The 24375-nt window shown below is 45.4% G+C and overlaps 1 protein-coding gene across 1 annotated transcript; it reads left to right on the forward strand.

Moving 5' to 3' along the window:
• The first annotated feature begins 1788 nt into the window (after window positions 1-1788).
• On the forward strand, window positions 1789-24160 carry LOC147673571 (cathepsin K-like). The gene is made up of 7 exons (XM_086947455.1): window positions 1789-3656; window positions 9798-9920; window positions 10859-11008; window positions 14828-15046; window positions 17804-17969; window positions 20790-20895; window positions 22961-24160. The coding sequence occupies exons 1-7, from the start codon at window positions 3465-3467 to the stop codon at window positions 23058-23060; spliced, it is 1056 nt and encodes a 351-aa protein (XP_086803581.1). The 5' UTR covers window positions 1789-3464; the 3' UTR covers window positions 23061-24160.
• The last annotated feature ends 215 nt before the right edge of the window (window positions 24161-24375 follow it).

A 24375-nucleotide genomic window follows, 5' to 3' on the forward strand; every position in this document is an offset into this window, starting at 1 on the left:
TGACTGGCACAGGGTGAAATCTCACCACCTACCCTCAAATCCCTGCAGTTAAGACTGGCACAGGGTGAAATCTCACCACCTACCCAGAGATCCCTGCAGTTATGACTGGCACAGGGTGAAATCTCACCACCTACCCTGAGATCCCTGCAGTTATGACTGGCACAGGGTGAAATCTCACCACCTACCCTGAGATCCCTGCAGTTATGACTGGCACAGGGTGAAATCTCACCACCTACCCTGAGATCCCTGCAGTTATGACTGGCACAGGGTGAAATCTCACCACCTACCCTGAGATCCCTGCAGTTATGACTGGCACAGGGTGAAATCTCACCACCTACCCTGAGATCCCTGCAGTTATGACTGGCACAGGGTGAAATCTCACCACCTACCCTGAGATCCCTGCAGTTATGACTGGCACAGGGTGAAATGTAAATGTAAATGTAAATGTAATTGAGCGTATATAGCGCACAGCTACCCGCAGTGGGTGTCCCGGCGCTTGCTTAGGGAACCCGTCCTGATATTCCCCTGTGTGATAGCCCCAGCGGGTATCCACAAGGTGAAAGTCAGGCATCCCGCCGCGAAGGGCCGTTGTGGAGATTAAGCAAGCTATTGCCCAGAGTCGCAGAGTGTGAACCCGTGAGTCGAGAAGGCACCGGAGCGAGAATTATCGAGTCCGTGGAATTTTTAGCCCAAGACCCGCCGAGGCGGGGAATTGAACCCTGGTCCAGGACCGATCTCAGCTTCCGGGTCTGCCGCCTCTAACCCCTGAGCCACACTTCTCCACAATCTCACCACCTACCCTCAAATCCCTGCAGTTAAGACTGGCACAGGGTGAAATCTCACCACCTACCCTGAGATCCCTGCAGTTATGACTGGCACAGGGTGAAATCTCACCACCTACCCAGAGATCCCTGCAGTTATGACTGCCACAGGTTGAAATCTCACCACCTACCCAGAGATCCCTGCAGTTATGACTGCCACAGGTTGAAATCTCACCACCTACCCTGAGATCCCTGCAGTTATGACTGCCACAGGTTGAAATCTCACCACCTACCCTGAGATCCCTGCAGTTATGACTGGCACAGGGTGAAATCTCACCACCTACCCAGAGATCCCTGCAGTTATGACTGCCACAGGTTGAAATCTCACCACCTACCCAGAGATCCCTGCAGTTATGACTGCCACAGGTTGAAATCTCACCACCTACCCTGAGATCCCTGCAGTTATGACTGGCACAGGTTGATATCTCACCACCTACCCTGAGATCCCTGCAGTTATGACTGGCACAGGTTGAAATCTCACCACCTACCCTGAGATCCCTGCAGTTATGACTGGCACAGGGTGAAATCTCACCACCTACCCTCAAATCCCTGCAGTTAAGACTGGCACAGGGTGAAATCTCACCACCTACCCTGAGATCCCTGCAGTTATGACTGGCACAGGGTGAAATCTCACCACCCACCCAGAGATCCCTGCAGTTATGACTGTCACAGGTTGAAATCTCACCACCTACCCAGAGATCCCTGCAGTTATGACTGCCACAGGTTGAAATCTCACCACCTACCCTGAGATCCCTGCAGTTATGACTGCCACAGGTTGAAATCTCACCACCTACCCTGAGATCCCTGCAGTTATGACTGGCACAGGGTGAAATCTCACCACCTACCCAGAGATCCCTGCAGTTATGACTGCCACAGGTTGAAATCTCACCACCTACCCAGAGATCCCTGCAGTTATGACTGCCACAGGTTGAAATCTCACCACCTACCCAGAGATCCCTGCAGTTATGACTGCCACAGGTTGAAATCTCACCACCTACCCTGAGATCCCTGCAGTTATGACTGCCACAGGTTGAAATCTCACCACCTACCCTGAGATCCCTGCAGTTATGACTGGCACAACAGGGTGAAATCTCACCACCTACCCTGAGATCCCTGCAGTTATGACTGGCACAGGGTGAAATCTCACCACCTACCCTGAGATCCCTGCAGTTATGACTGGCACAGGGTGAAATCTGCCACATACCCTGAGATCCCTGCAGTTATGACTGGCACAGGATGAAATCTCACCACCTACCCAGAGATCCCTGCAGTTATGACTGCCACAGGTTGAAATCTCACCACCTACCCAGAGATCCCTGCAGTTATGACTGCCACAGGTTGAAATCTCACCACCTACCCAGAGATCCCTGCAGTTATGACTGCCACAGGTTGAAATCTCACCACCTACCCTGAGATCCCTGCAGTTATGACTGCCACAGGTTGAAATCTCACCACCTACCCTGAGATCCCTGCAGTTATGACTGGCACAACAGGGTGAAATCTCACCACCTACCCTGAGATCCCTGCAGTTATGACTGGCACAGGGTGAAATCTCACCACCTACCCTGAGATCCCTGCAGTTATGACTGGCACAGGGTGAAATCTCACCACCTACCCTGAGATCCCTGCAGTTATGACTGGCACAGGGTGAATCTGCCACATACCCTGAGATCCCTGCAGTTATGACTGGCACAGGTTGAAATCTGCCACATACCCAGAGATCCCTGCAGTTATGACTGGCACAGGGTGAAATCTGCCACATACCCTGAGATCCCTGTAGTTATGACTGGCACAGGGTGAAATATTGGCAGGTACACGTTAGGGTTAATACCCCAAGAGCTCTGCAAACGCAACTGAGGGTATGCTGTAAGTACCCCGAGATATTTGCAGCATTGCAGGTATAAGAGGAAGTCGTGAAAGGGGTTTATATGCCTAGGTCGGTGCAGATCTGATATTTACTGTACATTGTTCATGCCCTGTGATCTGATAGCTATGATATGGTGTTTTTACCCTGAATTTCAGCAGCCGTGCCAGGTATTTAATGGGGTTTGGCATGGGATCTCGGCAACCTTGACAGGTCACTATAGAGACCTCGACAATCTTGACAGGCACGGTACAGAGTGCATACCCTAAGATCTCTGCAGCCCTGACACGTGCATTTTGGGGTTTAATAGATTGAATATCTTCAGTCGTAACCTTTATTATTCGACTACAGCCTGAAATCTCAGGTCCCCAATGTGGAGCAGTAAGGGGTCGTTAAACTGAGATGTCTGCAGGCCGAACAGGTACAGTTTGGGGCGGGTAACCTGAGATACCTTCAACTCTGACAGGTACTCTATGGGGTTTCTGGCAAGAAGCCTCTGTCATCCCTACAAGTATACTTAAGTGTTTATCCTATAAAATCTCAATAGACGCCACAGGTACTATATGGTCTCTGTTGCCCTGGCAAGTACAGTATGGGGTATATACCCCTGGTTCTCCGCAGACGCGACTATTACCATGTGTGCCTACTATCCTTAGCGCCTCAAAGCCCTCAGAGCTATGGTATGGAGATACAGTAGAAGACGAATGCAACATAGGCAGGTTTAGTTTAAGGTGCAAACCTGGGACTCTTGTGCTTGTGACAGGTGGGTTCATACCGCGATGCCTCGTGAACTGTGCTGTGATTTTTCTAATGCGAGATGTGATGCTCTGTTTCCATCCACTAGAATGTCCTGGGCTGCTCTCCTACTCCTGCTGCTCCCTGCGGCCATTGGCTCCCTGTATCAGGACGAGAGCCTGGACTCCCAATGGGAACACTGGAAGAAGATTTACCGGAAGCAGTACAATAGCCAGGTAAGCGTCCGACCCGCGGGCCCCAAACGTGGACCAAGTGAGCTCTAGGGATATCCACCAGAACTGGCCTGTGGGGGCTGAGTATAGGGAGCACAGAACTCCCTGATGCACGGGGTGAGGCCCCAATCCAGACTGTCACAAAACCCCTAGGAGAAGTGCTGTTAGAAAGCAATATAACCCACATATGGCCCGGTGAAAGTCAAAGAGAGACCTTTATGATGGACCTATAGAGTGAGGTGAGGAAGCAAGATGGTCAACTTATGGACTGGTGAAGTCCAGAAAGATCGACCAGGTAGCCAGCTAATTGCTCTACCACAAAACCCCCCTTTTTAATGTTCCCAGCCAGAGAAGTGAATAAAAAATATTTTTTCTACTAGCCAGGGAATTTTTAAATCCCTTTTTTAAACTTGCACTCACATATTTAGGTCCCTACACCCCACTGATATCACCTACACTGCACCAACACATAGCCTTCTGTCACAATAATTAGTGCTCCCGCGTAGTTCGTAGGTTGTAGCACGCCCCGCCCCGTAGAGGGACGGGAAGACCCCCATGATGAAGCATGACACTAACGGATTCTTAGTGTGTGAGGGGTATTTTAAAAGCACATAGTGCCCTCGTCTTACCATACCTAAGAGAGAGCCTAGTACCACACCTATATTTTATAAAAATAAATAAAAATTAGTCACCATCACACATTGATAGAATCCTTTTGTTTAGATAAATCTGTTAGAAGGGTGATTCTATCATTACCTCTACACTTCCTCTATTGTTTTGAAGTCCAGAAAGAGACACGCACGATGGGCCAATGAGCAGTACGGCTAGAAAGCAATGTAATCCACATAAAATGTAAATTGTAAATTTGATACTTGTATAGAGCACTACTCACCCGCAAGGGTCTCAAGGCGCTTGTACGAATACCGCTGTGGCCTGGCTTTCCCTGTGAGGCGTCCACTCCTGGGCACCCCCAAGGTGGAGGCCAGGCATCCTTAGCATTGTGGGGGCCGTTGTAGAGATTAAGCAAGCTATTGCCCAGAGTTGCTGAGTGGGACTCCATGATTGGAATAGGCACCAGGGCGAGAATTATCAGGTCCGTGGAATTTTTGAGCCCAAGACCCACCGAGGCGGGGAATTGAACCCTGGTCCCGGGCTAGACCTCTGCATCAGGGTCTCCTGCTCTAACCATTGAGCCACACTTCTTCACATAGGGACTAGTGAAAGATTTGTTGATGAGCCAGTGGAAAGTTATGGTAGGAAGTGTTATACACTCTGAATATGGGCTGGGACGGTCAAAGATAGACATTGATAATGGACTCGCGGGGAGCGAAGTTAGGAACAAAGCGTTTCATGTACAGGTCCAAAGATGGAGATTCATTGTCAGCCCAGGGAAAATGGGGTGGGTCATGAATGGCTCACGGGTGGAGCGGTGAAGTCCACAGAAGGGGACCGTGATGATCCTATAGGAATGGAGGTCAGAGGAGAGAGCACCCCGTAGTTTATGGTCCAGAGAAAGAGAAGAATTAGGAGTCAATGAGAGTGCAGTTAGTTAGATTGGAATAACCCTCATGAGGAGCAGTGAGGATAGAAAGAACCATGTTGAGCCCATGGAACGTGTGGCTAGAGTGTAACAAATGTACTAATAAAAAGAAGGAGGGCCTTCATGGCCCCGTGAGCCGTGGTTAGGACTTGTGTACGGACCAGTGAGAGAGCCAGTGACGGGCCCACTGACAGTGGAGTCAGAGAGTAAAGTATAACCCTCCTACCTAAAGGTGAGGTCCAATGAACTAGAACCCTGAAGAAATCACAGGAAGTCCCATTAAACAGTAGAATATTCCATGTAAGGACTAGTAAAGTGCAGAAAAGATATCGACATAGGGACAAGAGCAGCAAGGATCAAAAACAAAGTATCCCTTATAGGGAACGCGAGGACCAACCACAAGGAGATCATGGAAAGTGGGGCGGAGAGCCTGAGCAAGGCCGTAGAGGTTAAAAAAAAAACCGAAAAGTATGATGGGCTCATGTGAAGTGGGTGTGGCCCAGAGAATAGCCCCTATAGGATCACGGACGTCAAAGAAGGGTACATTAGAATGGATCCACCGGAAGTTGGGTTTAAGATCAGAATAGCCCAAACCAGAGAGGTCCAAAGAAAGCAAGAAGCCAACTGGTCCTAGAAAATAACAGAGAGGACAGAGTATTTGAGGTGAAGGTGGGGTCCAAGAGAGAAGGCGGAAATACGGATACTGAATGAAACATGTCACAGACAGACCCCCGCCGTGCAAAGAAATAAAGAAAGAACACGATGTGCTCAAAATGCAGCACCATGCAGAATATTCCACATAGAACTACGAGGCAGGAAGAAAGAGTGAAGTCAATGAGATGGATGTAGGAAGAACAGGCAGAACAGGAAATATCCGACATGAGGACCTACAAGGCCCAAGAAAGATATCTACTGTAAGCCAAAAGGTAGTAGTATACAGCCAACATGGTACTACGGACGCCTGGAGAATAATATCTATGAGAGGTGTTCAGAAAGCACAGACAGAAGAGGTAAAACAAGATCTCAAATATTAAGAGGTTTTAAGACAGAGGGCGTTCCAGACAAAGACAAATCAATGCAGAATGGTCAAAAAGTGAATATCCCGTTTGTTTTGGATGCCAGGTGGTGCGGGTGTATGGTTTTGAGACTTGAAGGCAGCGCTGGTGACTACTCTGGGGGAACACCCAGGTGTGTAATGTGGGAGAAGGGAGGTACCATGTTGTGAGAGGTTGCAAGGGGGAAGTAACTCGTGGAGTCAAAAGGTGGGGAGGTATATTGACCTGGTGTTGTTAGCCCACATTTTTGCCGGAGTGTGCTCTGAGTTTAGTCGTCATTCTGCAAAAATAGAAAGATTTGACAGATGTGTTGTACTGGATGCAGAGTATGTTCGTGTTCGTTTTCATGTGCTTTATTCAGTGTGTGCATAGTGAAAGTGGTCAGAGTTCTGTCTGAAGTGTTTGAAGTGGCTCTGATGTGTGGTAGGTGAGTACCTCTTTACCTGCTGATGTGGTATGCTGTCGAAGGTTGTATTGCTGGACTGCTCAAGTGTTTGATTCTTGTGTAGTGTCTATCATTTTTCAGTACACATCCTGTGGAGGTTGTCATTCATTGTGTTCGGAAGATGTTTAACGTTTTCTGATGTAATTTCCAGGCAGTGCAGTGCTACATGCAGAATAAGGGCTTTCTTTAGCCTAGCACCTGTTCACGTTGGTTTGGTCAGCTAGTGTGACTATGTGTAGGGGAGTTGGAGTGTTGGACTGCACGTTTGAGCACAAGTGTTGTTTTGGTGACAGGTTTTGTGTTGGAGTCTGGTCAAAGGAGTTTTGAACTGAGGTGATGTATGGCTAAACTCTCTATTTTTGATTTGTGAATTGAAAGTGTAGACATTGAGATGAGGGGGAAACCATTTGTCGAAGGTAGCCAGTGGGTTCCGTGTCATGGCTGTCACGTAACTGGGCGCCTGTTGACGACATGTCCTACATACATAAATGTTGTACGGTGTCATTGTGAGTGTGTAGATATGTGGTGATAGGGCCTCATATCCGAGACTTTCTTGTAAAGAGCCCATTGTGAAATTCTAGTCACAAACTAGTTGGCTCGTTTCTTTGGTTGAACTGAGGTGTGGGAGCCTCGCATCTTAAACCACTGCACAGCTTCTGTGGCTGCTACTTGTTGTCTTTGTGTGCCTGCCTAGCTATTGGAGAGTTTAACATGTTCTTTTTGGGTGAATAGGTAAGCTATAGATACTGGAGATTGAGTGACTGTGAATGACTGTCCCTGTACTTTATATACAAGAGAACGGCTGTTCTTTGTTTTATTGCTTGTGAGAAAGGGCGGTGTGTAGTATCCTGTGTGCTCTCATTCCCTGTATGTCTGCCCAGTGTCTGGATTGCTGAGAGTGACTGATGTGATAGGATGCTGGCGTGTGGTCTGCAAAGGAAGCCAGGAGATACAGATGGAGGGAGGATGGAGCCCTGACAGGACCTACCTGCTGTTGCTGCAACCTAAGGGCCTAACACTGAATGAAGAACTGGGCTGAGAGTTTGGCACCTCTTCTTTAAAAGGGCCCTCTAGTGAATGATGCCTCTAGACTTAGCAAAACGCATGCAGACATAATCAAACACAGCTGCATTCTATTCTTGGTGATTGTTAGAAATGCAAGACTGGGTAAAGAGAACTGTTGTTTTACTGTACACTGGCTGGCCCCTTTAAGAGTTACTTCAAGTCCTGCTGGGGACAGCTGCCAGTTGTGTCCAGGTCTCTGGTATGAGAGGAGTATAGAATATCTTTTCTGAGCACAGTTACTTTCAGAAGTCAGCTCTGTATATTGATTGATAGCACATCGGAGAGGTTGGGTACACAATGCAGAGGTTGGCCCAGTATTTCCGCTAAGGAGACCCCAGAAGCTCCAAGGAGATTAAAATGTGACTCCTTTGATTGACACGTTAATCTGTAACATTTAGAATGTAGAACAACATCCTATTTTTACCTCTCTGCCTTCCGTTTACTGTATCTTCCTACACCTTCTTAACCCTGGTTGTGCCTCTTGTCTCCACACCTTGTTCTTTCTTCTACTTCCCTCTTTAGTTCACTGTTTGAATGCCTCTGCTCGTTCCTCTGCATCTTCCTCCTCAAGTTATTCAAGGTTTTATTGGGTATTTGTACCTTAGAAAGTGAAAAATGTATTCAAATCGGTTGGGTTGGGCTGGGGTGAAAGCGACTGTGGTCAAGTTGTGCGACTCTTTGTTATTTTATGCATTTGTATAGCACATTTGAAAATATGTATGGTCCACAAGTGCTTTTGGATCCCTTGCAGCACTGGGGTCTTCACTGACCAGATTAAAAATGGTCTGCTGAGATTGTATTTGATTTTGTTTCCTATGATGTAGACGTCAGTCGTGCTGGATTGTGGTCAGTACGGTAGGAGTCGACTGATAGATAATTCAGTGATGGAATAAATTGGATAGTGGCTGGGTGGATCCTGTTATAGATCTGGTGAAGATTATGATCATCACAAATGCTTGCGCTGAAGGTTGTTGCACTTTCTTTCATTCTGCTGACGACTTTACCGATGCTGATTTCACAGCTCCAAGTGATTCTTATAAATCAAGTCAAATTTCCCCATTATGTGATTTTGATTCCATTTAATATGTAGGCAGGTGTGGATGTATTTGAGTGGATGCGCCGCTGCGGTGACCAACGCTTAGTCAATAAAATGGCTGCTAGCAGGGAAGGAGTGCCCGAGTAGGAATGAGGAAAGGTGCCAGATGTTGCACAGAGGTTGAAAATGGTGTGGCAGACCAGCTTCAGCATCCGTTGTAAAATATCTTTTTTGAGCTCTACTATGTCCCATATTCCATTGGTGAGGTGGACCATTAGATTGGGTGCTTCCTATTCTTTTGTTTTCATCACAATAACATGTCCACTCACATTTAAAGCCAGTCTCAGACAGGTAGGATTTGTTGGGCGAAATCTGTGACTTGCTTCGAATGTGTCACTGAAGTTCTCAGGCTAAGGAGCTCCTTTCTCAGGAGAGACGTGTCCTCTCGGGATCTTTTGATCATGAACTAATCCTATGGTTAGCTCTTCCTTCTAGCTATGTCGATTCTTTACTGTAATCGTTGGTCATATCCAGAACTGTGGGTCTTTCTGGATCATGGCAAGTTGCCAGTGAGATCGCCCTGACTCCTTCCCCCCATCTCTGCTCTAATCATCTAGCTTCTCATTATTTCCTCACCTCTTTCACTCGTTTTTACCTCTCATACATACATCTTCCCCTTTTCTTCTCATTTTTTCTTCTATCTTGGGTCTCCATTTCTCTTAATCGTTTCTTACATTTATGTTGCTACTTTCTCCCAAGTAGTCACCTCTCCAAGCCTTTCAGCCTTCCCCTTCCATCTTTCCTCTCGTTCTTAGGCATCCATATTTTCTCGCATTATCTCCCCATTCTTGTTCTTATTCCCTCTGCTTCTTCCACATCGGCCTTTTGTCTACATTTTAAACGCCCCTTGTTGTAATCCAATGGCATTTACCTCTCCTTTGTTCTTTCTAGTCTCCCTGCTTGTTCCTACCCTTCATTCGAACTATTGTGTCCCCTCGTTTAGGTGGATGAGCTCCTGCGACGACTCACCTGGGAGAAGAACCTGAAGTACATCAATGCCCATAATTTGGAGTACAACCTGGGCGTGCATACCTACGAATTGGCCATGAATAACCTAGGAGATATGGTAGGTGTCCATCTCTTGCATGCTCACTCCTTTATGTACAAGCTGAGAAGCCTACTCCTTGTACAAATGCTAGTAATCCCAGGCTTTGCCTTTGCGCAGATGCGTGGGACCTCTGGACTAAGCCATTATAGAGGTTTTCAAAACCCATGGAGTGGGTCATTATGCTGATGCCAATGGCCATTGGACTCAGCCTTTATACAGATGCGCCTCTTGCCCACAGACTCAGCTATTATATTAATGCCAATGACTATCTGGCTCTTCGTTATACAGATGTTCCTTCCTATCCCAGACTGGACTGCTATACTGATGCCACTGACTATCAGGCTCAGTCACTATAGAGATGTTCCCTATACTCCAGATTGGGTCATTATATTGTTGCTAATGACATCGGGTTCAGCCTTTATACAGATACGTCCCACCATCATAGTTAAGCTAGTGACCACCTGGGTCATCTCTTATTCAGTTACCAACCACGACCTGGCTGGGGCAGTACTGAGCTGTTTGATGTCCCAGTCTTCACCTTTGATGACTGTAGCCCCCAAGGTGGGTCATTCTACTGATGTCCCTAGCCACAGGGTGGGTCTTTATGAAGTTCCCTGTGGCCCTAAGGTAAGGCCATTTTTCAAATGTGGTGGACCCAAGATTGGCCTGCATGCAGATGCTGAGTGTGACCATGCTGGATCATTACAAAGATTGACTCAGCTCCCTTAGATGATTATACAGATGGGAATAGCCCCCAACCCGGGAACACTTTAAAAAAAATCCGAGATTAATCTATGCCCTAAGTCTGATCTTCAGGCAGACTGTACCAACCCAAAGTCTGGGCTTTATGCATTTATGTCCCCACCACAGGACACTTGCACTGACAGCCATAGTTTCCAGGACTGCCGTTTATACAGATGTTCATGGCTTTCTGAATGTTTATTTTTTTTGTCCAGACCAGTGAAGAAATTGTGGCGAAAATGACAGGCTTGCGGGTGCCAGCGGAACGACAGAGTAACAACACCTGGATCCCTGACCGGGCAGGTCGCGTTCCCGATTTCATCGACTACAGGAAGAAGGGCTATGTGACGCCGGTCCACGACCAGGTGTGTTGGGACAAGATAAGGCATGCCTGCATGTGCATCTCTTCACTTCTGTGTATATCTTATGTGGAGGATAGTGCAGACTACCTTATCTAGGGGTTCGGCCAAGGTCGGGAGGCCTTACACCTAACCTGCTGATAGGAACAATGCATTTTCCCTGCCTCTGTCACTGACAACTCTGGCATAGATAAGCCACTTATTACAGTGCCTCACTTTGCCTGTTGATTTTTTTCCAGTGTATGAAGGTAGCGATTCACAAAATTTGCAAATCCAGAATTGATTTGCAAATTATTCAGAACATGGTGGTCTAAAAAGGCAAAGTGCAGGATGGCGAATGCTCTTTGATTCACAAATCGTTTGCCAGTTTCCATGTTTTTTCCTGGTGGGGAACTTGAGTTTTTCATGCCTCTTGGGCCCCGTCAGCACTCCTGTGTGTGTGCCACCTCTGAGGATGGCCTTGCATAGTTGTGGAAAATTTGTGAATCTGAACAGATTATTGATTTTCAATATACCTGGAAAATTTTTTTTAGTCCTTCTCAATCAAGCCAATCGCATTTCTCAAAAAATTCTAAATGTGTAACAGGAGTCACAAATCATTTTTCGTGATTTTAAATGGTACGTATATGCAAATGGGTTAACCCTTTAAAGTCCATACAACAACAATTTTAAATGCTTATATCTCACAAAGCTACTGAACGCAACAAAATCATGATTTCTGAGGGAAATTCTACTTTCATGTTCAGTATGGTGTCAATCCATTCAACAGTTTGGGCTGTTGGCTCATGCAAATTTTCTGGAAGAGATACAAATGCAAAACATTTGTTTCACCCCTGCACAGGTCTGCACGAAAATATTAATGCCAGACCTCAGCTGACTAAGGAAAAAGATTTCCAAAATTGGTGCAGACACATCCACGGGTCAAAAGTTATAAACAAATCAAAAATGCCTTTTCAATGTAATGTTGACTGAACCATAATTAAACAGTGGAGACTGCTGGTGTGATATAAACGGTGCTAAATGTGTTTCTTAAACAACACTTTTGCGAGCCCTTTTGAAATGTAACCCACTTTGATGGACCTGCTTGAAATTGAGAAAACCGAAAGCAGAGTAAACAAGCTAAGTCCCAGCCAAATTTGTTCCATTAAACTTGCCAAAGCTACTAGTAAATCAAAAAATAATTGACCCCTTGAACCACGTTCGCCCATCCCCAGACCACTGAAACTGCACGAAACGAGAAATACCTTCACTAGGTGTAACTTCATAACTGCTTGCCCCATTTGATGCATACTCATTAAACAGTTTCAAAGTTATAAGCAAATGGCATTTTTATTAACACCCCCGTTTAACTTTGCCAACCCTTTGATAGATTGGAACAAAACCTGACATACAAATACAATACTATTCCTTCCTTACCTCAGCCAAATTGTGTGCCCATGTATCACACACTGCCAAATGTATTAGAATAATTAACACTTTTTGACTCCCCATTTTTAGCCAGATCATCCATTGATGGATCTGCGGGGATTTTAAAGTACCAAGAGTAATTTTAACATTCTAAGTGTCACATTTGCCAAAGGTTGCCAAAGTTATAAACAAAACAAAATGGCATTTCAACTGATAATGTATACAAAGGTGTTACTCCCTTCAAGCACATCCTCACCTTTTTCAAATTGCTAATTTCTGAAAAACTACTGAGTTGATTTCCACCAAACGAACAAAAGCATGCTTTCAGAGTAAAGGTCTACTTTAATGTTAAGGTTGGTGTAAATTCGTTTAATGTTTTTGGCTCTAAGCATGAGCAAAATTTCCTACTGGATACAAAATGGAAAAACATATCTTTTTTGAAAGCCTTCCTTAACTTGTATTACCCAGCAGCACAGAACTCGATACATTTGGCATGGCAGACCTCAGATGACCACACTGAGTGCCACATATGGTGCAGATCTGTTAAAAGTGTGTGTGTGCAGGAGGGGGCGCCAACTAAAAGGCAAATCAAGAAATTATTTTTCAATGGACAGTACAGATGAACTACATTGTGGAGATTGCCACTGTGATATACAGAAAGTATTCTATCCTTTGCTGTTTTCAAGACAGACCTCACTTTTTAAAAGATATAGCTTTTCTTGAAGAGTGCCCATTATTGTCTGTTCATCCCAGAGTGGAACGGTGGAAGCAGGACAAATAATCAGAATGCTTTCAATCTCTGTGGTTTATTAACAACGATTATAGGCCCGTTCAAGAATAATTTTATAGCTGCCGGCCAACTCCCACCCTGTTACCCAACTGTGTGCTCTACCAGTAAGTTTAGACCTCAAACCACTCCTCTGTATTTTATTATAGCCACCATCCCTCCCTCGAAGTCACTTTACTTTTGCAGAATTTAGGAAACCAGTGGTAAGTTCAGCACATCGAGAGCACAGGGAGAAAATGGCCCCCCTGTCTTGCACCAGAGCTCTGTCGCTCTCTTCAAAGAAGTTGCTGTCGTTGCCACAGTGTTCAAGCTGTACTCTGTGCTTCACTGAAAAGGGACTGTAAGCCAGAATGCCAGGCCAAAAAGCAGTAGAAAAAAACATAAACATAATATTTTAATTATCTTTTTCTTGTTTTCAGTGGCTGTTCGGGGTTAATGTCTCTTAGTGAAGCAAAGGGTGGAGTCGGTAGGCCCATCATGCTGTTCTCCTTTTTTTCAGCAGGGGTACTTTTACCCTTATTTAATTACCGACCTAATAATTATAGCTGTATATTACCCGTCCACGCTTTATGCGTGCTAAATTGTACATGGGCCTTTAATTGCTGGGTGCATGCACTGATGCACAACTAGTTTGCTGTATCATATTGTGTTCAAGTTCCAACCTTTATCACCTTTTAAAGTAAACTCTGATAAGTAGTTTCTAGGAGATGATCAAAGTACCACAGCAGAATCAGCTCTACCACATTAAGGGCCAGATGTAGGTAGCCAAATACCGGTCGGTAACGACGGAAATTCAGTAATTTCGGCCGTTACCGACTGGTATTTGGAAAATGAGATGTAGGAGTCAAAAATATACCGATTCGGTAAATATGAGTCGTATTCTACCGAATCGGAAAATACCGAATCGGTAAATACCGAATTGGTAAATGCCGAATCGGTAAATCCCATTCATTCCTATGTGCCTGGAGGCCCATAGGGTTGAATGGTTTTACTGATTCGGTATTTTCCGATTCGGTAAATACCGAATGGAGATTCCGAATGTTACCGAATCTGTAATTTTTACCGATTTTTTTTTTTACCTACATCCCGTTTTCCGATTCTGAAATACCAATTCGGTATGATTCGGTATTTAAGAGTCGGTAAACTGTGATTACCTACATCTGGCCCCAAATGAGGTCAGAGTAAGGAATCAACATGCAGGAAGACCCGTCAATAGACAATAACTGTCTTGGAAATTCAAACATATACATTATTGATGACACATTAGACTTTTGATGACAATGGCTCTCAGGAATACAATGAAAAATACAAATGGTTTTGATGGCAGGTTACTCTAGTCATTGAGGAGTCAAGATCCTGAAGGAAATGTTTGGCATCTAAAGAATAGGCAAACAGAATCGATGCCCCGGGGCGATGAGCAGTAAATAACACCGACTAGCTGCCCGAGGTACTCAATAAAAGAATGAAACCCTAATGGCAGGAACCAATATCTTAGCTGTTGAGGTTTCGAAAGAGTTTCTGGTACATTTCATGAGTGAGGTGATAGACCAGAGTCCTAGAACAAGCTTCAGGAGGATATTTGAGCGAGACCCGACAATTTTAGGTGACACTTAATCATTAATATATTCCAGGGTCACTGCGGCTCCTGTTGGGCGTTCAGCTCTGTCGGTGCTCTGGAAGGACAACTCATGAAGAAAACTGGGAAGTTGGTGTCCCTCAGCCCCCAGAATCTGGTGGACTGTGATAAGGACAACTATGGCTGTGATGGAGGCTACATGACTAATGCTTTTGGATACGTGCGGGACAACCAGGGGATCGATTCAGAGGTTTCATACCCATACATCGGCCAGGTAAGAGTCTTGACCTCCAATGGGACTTCTGATCATATCTGAACTGTCGGGTGTCAAGGGCTAGCATCAGCCGTGAAACTCCGTGTGACTACACTGGACTGGGATGGATTCTTATAATGTGGACGGTTAATAAAAGACAAGAGTTTGGAAGTACAAATAGGGTCTCAACTAAGGACTCAAACCTTCAGCAGTATGGTGAGGGACCTAGGACAGACAGACTGTGTCTTCATTTTTTTGGTAGTTTTTGTTCCTCAGGCTAGAAGACGGGGAGGTGGGACTGGTGAGTGGAGGCTGCGGGAGAAGATTCAGTAGTGGAGAATCTATGGAAATACCGAAGCAGAATGAGTAGACAGAATTCAGATCATCTCAAACTGTATTGTCCAGAGCAGGGATCATTTCAGTGTTTAGGTTCGGAACAGTCTTAGAGCATCTGGTGGGGATAGCTCAATGTCCAGAGGTGGTGTAGTGTCTAGTCGTTCGGGATTATTACTATCAAAGTGAACAGTGCATGGATCATTTTAGGATAACCAGGGTTGAAACTGCCTAAGGGCTCCAAGCTTGGATCCGTTTCAGTGTCTGCGCCTCTAATTTTCACAGATGTCTAGGTCTGGGATTGTCTCAGGATATGAGAATTTTAGATCTCTTGCACTGTTTGGGGCAGGGTTCGCCTCTTGATATACAGGGCTGCACCCATCTCAGGATATCCCTGCATCAAACCATCTTGTGATGTCTAGGTCAGTGAACTACTAAGTATGTCCAAGGCTCAGATCATTGTGAGACCATCTACCTCAGATCTTCACAATGGTTTCCAGGATTGTCTTAATGTGTAGGGCTGGAATTGCCTCAGGTAACACATGTCTAGGATGGTTTTAGATGGTTTTAGAATTGCCTCAACATCCATGATACGGATCATCTTTTTATGTTCTGGTTTGGGATCATGTTGGGATGTACTGGACTGTAACAATTTTTTAAGCTTGGATCATTTCAGGGATTATTTCAGGAAACTAAGATTTGGGACAGATTTGGGACAGATTTGGGACAGTCTTTGGCTATCTAGTTCTAGATTCATGCCAGGGTGCAGAGTAAGCATCCTCCCAGAGCACGCAGTGTGTCTCAGAATGTTACATTCTTGTACGGTTCCGGTGAGCTTGGATCTGTCTTACTAACTATGGAGAGGAGAATCTCAGAATACTCACAGATATATAAATAAAAGCTTCAGGAGATGTCCAGCTCACCCTTCATTTCTGGGGCTGAGCTAGATTGGGGATGCTCAGACAGACAGTATTTTGATGTCTGGGGAAGGGATCATCTCAGGATATGTAGGGATGAGATTGTCTTTGGATATTCAGGGCCAGTTTTGGATCTGTAGAAAGTGCTTGAATCACTCAGGTTGCAAGGCTTTGACAGTGCTATGTTTAGGCTTGGGATCATTTCAGCGTCAAGATCTACGCTGGAAATTCTATGCTGTCCATGGCTGGGATTATCTCTGTGTCCTTTCAGATAATGATCTTAGGTGTCACGGCACTGGAAGGTGTTTGGGTGTTACAAGATGATGTTCAAGGCTGTTATGTCAGGATGTTCAGTACTGAGATCATATCAGTTTCCAGGGATACACTGTCTTGGAAATCCCAAGCCAGGAATTTTGTCAGTGTTCATACGTAGGGATACTGTGGAATTCCCAGGATCAATACCATGGTGTAGATCCAGCAATAGGATCATCCCACTTCTAGACCCATTGCTATTATGGTATGGCCAGATTGTGTCTGATATTGATATATACAAAGCTGGGAGTGTCTCATAAAAACCAAAGTTCTTATTATCTTGGGTCGTCTGAGACTTAGAAAACTTCAGGATGTCAAGGACTGCGGTCATCTGGAGATGTTCGCGACTGGTGTCCTCATAACATGTCACTGCTAGGATGGCCGTAGGATGTCTGGGGGCCAGGATCCTCTCTGGGGCTTAAGGCTAGAGCAGTTAAAGATATCCAGCTCCTATGACCAGCTCCAACAAAGGCATTATCTAAACACTGGACAGCTGGGAATGTCTTATGACGTAATATTATTGTCTAAGCATTTCCAGGACTGGGACCGTGTTGAGATGACTAGCGCACAATTTATGTTTTCCAAGATCAATACCTCAGTATACCTAAGGCTTTGATTATACCTGGTTGGACAGATGTGTGACTGTCTGGTTATTCAATATTTTCTGGCATATATCGACTGAGGAAGTCATACTAATTAGACCTTGTAAGGATGTTGAAATCTGGAATGGTCTCATTAAGTGTCTCATGAATCCCATGGATGCGATCATTCTAATGAAATGTCCATTACTGGCATTGTCTCATTGTCTCACTGTAAAGGGCTTCAAGGTATCCAAGATTGTGATTGTCTCTGGATATCCAGGGCAATGACCGTCTTGTAATGCCCAGGGATAGAACAGTCTAGGAACGGTCAGGAAGCGAGATGTCACTGGATGTTGATGGACTGTATCAGTCTTCAGCGTTGTGACGATCTTCAAATGTCAAAGTCTGGACAGCCTTGGGGTGTCCCAAGCTGGTAGCACCCCAAGATTTCCTGAGTTTGGACAGTCTTGGGGCAATGTGGCTTATTAATGCTGTAGTGCTTCGGCTAAATTAGTCAACGGAGGTCAGGAATCTGAAGATCTTGAGATATCGAGGAATGGGATGATCTTATATAACAAAGACTGCCATTCTTTTACCGGCCACTACTCTTTTCTCTCTCTCTCTTTTCTTTTAAGGATGAAAATTGCCTTTATAACCCAAGTGGTAAAGCTGCCGGCTGTGCTGGATTCAAGGAGATACCCAAAGGCAGTGAGAAGGCCTTAAAAAAAGCTGTTGCTAACGTGGGCCCTGTGGCTGTCAGCATCGACGCAAGCCTTGCTTCTTTTCACTTCTACAGCAAAGGTAACACATGCAGCAGTGCTTTAGGTGAATTGCAGTGTGCGGCATTGTTCTGAGACACTGTCGCCAAATTTAAATTATGGGGTCTGAAGACCACTTGCTTGGCAGGCCTCTGGATGAGGCTTCATGATGGGCCCTAAGTAGAAGCATGCACTGGTTATCAAGCTTGCCTGGACACTGGCTAGAAACATACATAGGGCACTGTACTATATTGTGTTGGGGCAGAACTATACTTGGGGCATTGTGCCAGCCTCTAAGTGAGGGAACCTTGATAGGCGTGTCCTGCTTGACTGTGCCCTAGATTAAACCCTGCACATGGCATCATTTCATATATGGATAAAGCAAATATGAGACTTTGTGCTGTTATGTGTTCTATGCATTACACAACATACCTTGCACTACCCTAAATCCTCCTGATGGGCCCAGCATCGCAGCAGCCGTTGATAGCATTGACCATTGCAAGATAGCTGGAACATTCCACTATTATCGAATGGAGAATGCTGCAAGTTCTGGCCTCACACCAGTTCTTTTTAATAACTCTAGCTATAGGACACCGCTCACTGCAGCAGTGCAAACATCAATTACCGCACACATGGCGTTGGCTCTGAAGTTTATCTCAATCTTGATGAAGGCTGTTTTAATTTCAATTGAGTATAAGCCTGCCTTCAACACATACAATACTGGATGGTGATTGAACAGAAATGATAGTGATGTGTTCAGTTAACCGCATGCGCGCTAGCGGGTTTACCCGCTGTGCGCTGAAATTTCAAAAATCGCGGGTTACGTGACAAAGCCAGCTCGTCATGCGCGCAGCGCAGGTAACGCCCATGACGAGCTGGCTTTGTCACCAGCATCGAAGGGGTTAATCCGATTTTTCCCCTTTCTGGCTTACCCATCCTCTAAGCCAATCTCACGTGCCTGCTCAGACTTGCAACTTAGTTGACCAGTGTGACTGCTCACGTCTCCATTATGGCTAGCATTAATACATTTACGAAAGGTTGCTTTCCACCCTCTACATCTACTATGCAGGATCCTCCCTTACTTCAGGCATCTCACAAAAGGGTCCTGATCCTTGCAGTTGTAATGTCCCATCCGGACTACTGTAATTCCTACTATTAAAGGCAGACCAACCAACACATGCTTTAATTTCAGAGAGCACAAAACCATATAGCTCATCTCCTTTTAGTGTACATTGCCATGCTCACATTACACCCCGCCTGCAATGAAAGCCTTGCAGTGGTTGTGGGTTAAAGAAAGAGCACCGTTCAAGACTTCTCGTTTACAAATAATGACATATCCATAGTCTACGATACCTTTTAAAGTTTACTAACCCTGCAGATCTTCCTGAAGTCTAAGATCCACCAAACTCAATCTCCTATTCATTCCTAAGGGGAAGAGATTTTTAATTGGCAGATCATTACATGTAAAAGACTCAACTTTTCAGAAATCTCAGATTATACAAGAGCTTGAAAATACACCGTATTTTAGCTGCTTATGGTCCCAACGAGGTCCAACCTCCTAACCACCTAGGTCTCCTCCAGCATATAAACTTCCCAGCACTTTGTGACTGGGCGGGATACCGGAGAATGGCTGCTTTTCGTTGGCAGATAATCCAGTTTGTGGCCACTCCTAGACACATGGAACACACTGCCAAAAAAAAAACATTTGTAGAAAAAAGAAAAAGCGAGCCACTTGGGATCCCTGTCGAAGAGCATAAGAAAAAATGCACTAATTTGGAGTCATGCCAGCTGTAGGCGTGAGAGAGTGATTTAAACTTTTCTGGATCCAGTCTTGCCCTAGGAGGAAATTCAAGAGGAGAGGAAGCTTCAGGTTGATAAAATCTATTATAATGAGATTGCACTAGCAGTGGAGGCTGGTAAGAAAAGAGATCCAGATAATAATGGTAATTTAAGACTAGCAGATTGTGGGCAGAATCAGCTGCTGAGCCTAAGCTGAGCGAAGGAGGCAGGCAGGGGTGTAATGGGCTTGCACCCCTTCCTGTTGGACCACGGTGCCGCATTCTTATTAGGAGCTTTAAGATTCAGGCCTCATTTACGAGGTTTTGCCGTAGGGCAGCACTGCAGGCCTTCCTACGGCACTGCCCTACCAAAAACAAAAAGAGCAGGAATGCGCCAAATCTATCAGATATGGCACATTGCTGTCCTTTTCCCCTGCGCTGGCACACAACGGGCTGGTGTGCGCCAACTCAGACACCTTTGCACCATGGTGCAAAGGTGCCAGTGTTGCAGGGATGAATATTTTTGTGTAGGAAGCAAACCTACCTGCACAAAAACAATCACAGGGCTTTTTCTTCTTTCTATGTGTGCTGAATTCTGCAGCACACATAGAAAAGGAAAAAGATGGAGAACTTAAGATATTGCTCCTCGTTGTACCATTCTTATGCCTCCCCTGGGGAGGCGTGAGTTTTTGGCATTGCCTCAGAATTACAATTTCTCATAAATCAGGGGCAGAGTCAAAAAGCCATGGATGTTGCTGGGAACTCCCTCAGCAACACCCATTGCACCCCCCTTTAACTCAGAAAACTTTGTTAAAGGGAACAATATTTACGAAGCAGCATTGAGCTAAAGTGTCTGAGTGCAGCCTGGTAAATATGGAGCAGGCTGCTGAGCCACCGGAGCATGTTCCGGCGGCGCACAAGCGGCCTTGTAAATGAGGCCCTCAGTATTGTAATGAAACTTGACCTGCTACTTTTTTAGGATAGATTGATGGAACATTCAGAGCTAATACAAGAAACGTTGCCTTATGTCAGAAACCCACAATGTGTGCTAGGTCTCCTTACATGTTGCATCTCTGCCCATCCAGGTGTGTATTACGATAGCAGCTGCAACCCCGAAGGCATTAACCATGCGGTGCTCGTGGTTGGCTACGGAAAGCAGAAGGGTACAAAGCACTGGATTGTCAAGAACAGGTATGCCTTGGGGACTATGCTTATTACACACACAATGACATTTAAGGAAATAAGAGTTTATTGGCAGATAACATTGTGAGAACTATCAGTAAACCCATGTCCTGGTCCTCTCCTAGTCCACTGTAAGCATCCTCAGGACAAGGGGATACAAGGGACAGCCTGCATAATTAGAAATGGGAGGGATTTTGAATGGTGTGTTTGATCTGGGGAAAGGAGCAATATGGTGAAATAACTGTGGACCTACCGAAATTCATGAAAGAAAGGTCTTCGGGGGTTGGCCCACTATAGGTTGAACTCAAAGAAAGGTTCTTGATGGTAATAAATCGCATCAATGGGGCAACATAGTTCTGTCCCTTGTATCGCCTTGTCCTGAGGAAGACCCTCCGTGCCTTTTACTCAATCACGCACCCTTATTGGGTCGAAATGTCGACGTTCTTGTGATAATCCTGACCTTACTCTCTCCGCCGTACGTGAAATGGAAATTTAAAATCCCAAGCGGCTCAGAGCTTTATGTACCTAGGGAAGGATGGCCTTTGAATGACCAGTTCTAACAATTCATACAGCACTGTATATATCTTGTTCACATTTAGCACTTTTTTCCACCAAATCACTTGCGCCGTTGGAACAAATTGTATGTTCATGAACTTTGACAGCCTTCTAATGTCATCTCGACACCATAAAATGTAAAAGAATTTGTGGATTTATCGCTAAATACAGACTTTGATTGATTTGATTTTGATGTGTTATTTGATTCATGATCTTTGTCCTTTATTCTCTTTAATTTTCTTTGATTATTATTTAAAAGTTTGAATCATGTTTTTTGTTCTTGATTGGTTATTATTTAGTAAACAGAGAATCCATTCTGCGCCCTGTGATTTTAGCAGTAAACGACGCAGCGGTGTGCATCCACTACCATGCACACAGCACTCCTGAACACAAGGCTTACAATGCTGAGGAAGAATCCAATATGTGTTGGCGCCTCTGCCCCGTTTTTATCACATCACAGCAATACACAGACTCCTAGTGGCTGTGCCTCTTACACGTAACACACATTGGAAAAGCCAATAGATCTTGGTTTAATTAGGGACTTCGCTTCAGGGGGGTGTTTGGGGCAGTACACCCCCCTACTAAATGTATTCTGTAGTAATTAGTTGGTTGGGAACAGGCGCTTTGAGTCGTGTATGGTGAGGTGTCCGATTTCACCTAGGATTTTTACATGCGCACACAGACTAAAACACACAAACACACACGCTTTCTTCAGATTTGAAGTTCTGAAAAAATGTTGGTTATTTTACCAAATATTTTAAGTACCGCTAACAATCTGCACTGCTCTCCCTTTCCACTGCCCTCTAAGCCCACCTCATGTCCTGCTTCTCAGATAATGTATGTCAACAAAATATGTGATTGTAGGGAAATCTGGTTTCTGAAGTTCACGACTTCCCTCACCCCAACCCCTCCCAAGCTTGCTGACCAAGCTACGCCCCTGCGTTTAATAACCCATGCAGCGTTAACACATTAGAGCGAGTCATGAAGTAGTCCCCCACTCCCCCAGGCATTTCAGTGCAGGCACTCAAGTGGAGTTGCAGGGATACACCCAAACAGCCAATAGCAGTCATTATGAGATGAGCATCACTGTGCATACCCTAGGCGCGATTGTACTAAGTCTGAAGCAAGTGGGTGAAAGGGACGAACACAATATACACACACACACACACACGCACGCACGCACACACACACATACGCACACACGCACACACACACGTGATATTGTTAGTAATAGATGTGCTGTCAAAACCAAGACCAAAAAAAAGACAGGATGTCAAAGCTGCCGTGCCCAAAGAGAGAGGGGGCTTCTCTGTGCCCACCCTAAGGGCCACATACAGCCGGGTTTCGTTCTTCGTGCCAGTCGTGGGCAGGCTGAGGCTTGCTGAGTGGTTGTAGTCTGTAATGAAGGCAGATGTACGTGTTATCGAGATGGGATGTGCCAGGCAGTACCATGTGACCTGCACCAGAGAAATGCCCACTCAAACTCCAGTACTTGATATGTCCCCTCTCTTTTTTCCAGCTGGGGAGAATCCTGGGGCAACAAGGGCTACGTCCTGATGGCCAGAAACAAAGGGAACGCCTGTGGGATCGCCAACCTGGCCAGCTTCCCGGAAATGTGAGCGGATCAGAGGCCCTTGGAGGACGAAGCTGGGCTCGAGTGGTGAGGGGAGCACCTTCAGGAAGGCATTGGCCCAGGCGATGCCCATACGGAGGCGTGCCCCTCGAGCGAGAGGAAGAAGAGCCTCGGACACCCTGCTCGCCCATCCTCAGTGACTGCATCAGCTGCTCTGCTTAGCCCTGAAGTCTTCCCTCGCCTCTGTTGTTTTAATGTACTGTTTCTATTGTCATCCACGTCTTAAGGGGGTAATGCCCTCTCTGTGGCTTTTCTACCGCCTCCTTCCCAGATGGCCGTGCCCTTCCTGCGCCCTGTCGAGTCTCCTCACCTCATACAACCCCTGGCCGTACTCCCTGTGCCCACTCGGCGCTCTCTTCAGCCAACTCCAAGTTTCTCCAGTGCCTTTCCTTCCCAGCCTTATACCGAGTTTATTTGGCGTGTTCTTGGGTGACTCAACACCACCCTCTTCTGGCCAGTTAGATTATGACATGAAGTGTTCAGTTTTGTTTTATGATTAGGAAATGTTCCTGTACACCCATTGCAACTCAAAGTGTGATGTAATTTCCGTTAAGTAGAAATCCGCCAGGAGTGCTCCCAACAACTCTTTAAGTATCCGTGCTTCCATTTTCATGTACTTTCCATCTTCCTTTGTAGAAATAAAGTACAATTCATGATGAATGAGTAGGCTGTGTTATTATGGATGACGTCCTCGCTTTTGAGTGCCGCAATTCTTTCATTACTAACATAACTCACACACTGTGGATTTAAAAGCGCCCTAAAATGCTCGAAGGGGCTGTTGTGGTCTTTTCTTCCAAATGATTCTTCAAGTCGTTCTCGACTACGACCATGTAAGGGGATGGTGAACAAGCATTGGCAAAATCAATATGTCTGGTATTAATACGCAGTTGCGTGCAAGCATTGTTTGTACATGGCCGTATGTGCACGTTAAAGTTAGACCTAGGCTGTGCAAATGCTTGCTCTTACTGGAAATGTACAACCTATATATGCTACGTGCAAGCACGTTTCCAGCCCTGAGATAGCATGACATAAGACTATTACACCAGTGTTTGTTGCAATATCTTATTAAAAGCAAGTTCTAACATGATGTGTCTGCCTTTCTTTTTTTACTGTGTGTCTCCCCTCCACCCTGGGTACGATGCTGCGGAGAATGTTGCTCTCTCACTTGGAATGTTGGTCTGATAGTTACATCAGTTGAGACCAGAGGCTGGCAAAGGATGTCCCAGGATCTGGGGCGGTGTCTTGTACATATATGAATATATATACATATAATACGTGTAATTTGCAACCAAACCTAAGGT

The sequence above is a fragment of the Lissotriton vulgaris genome, chromosome 12 (genome assembly GCF_964263255.1).
Source record: "Lissotriton vulgaris chromosome 12, aLisVul1.2, whole genome shotgun sequence".
Taxonomy (NCBI): domain Eukaryota; kingdom Metazoa; phylum Chordata; class Amphibia; order Caudata; family Salamandridae; genus Lissotriton; species Lissotriton vulgaris.

Coding starts and splice junctions, on each gene's coding strand:
- LOC147673571 (XM_086947455.1), top strand. CDS start 3,465: ATGCCTCGTGAACTGTGCTGTGATTTTTCTAATGCGAGATGTGATGCT. Junction 3,657..9,797: donor GGAAGCAGTACAATAGCCAG/GTAAGCGTCCGA, acceptor CCCCTCGTTTAG/GTGGATGAGCTCCTGCGACG. Junction 11,009..14,827: donor TGACGCCGGTCCACGACCAG/GTGTGTTGGGAC, acceptor AATATATTCCAG/GGTCACTGCGGCTCCTGTTG.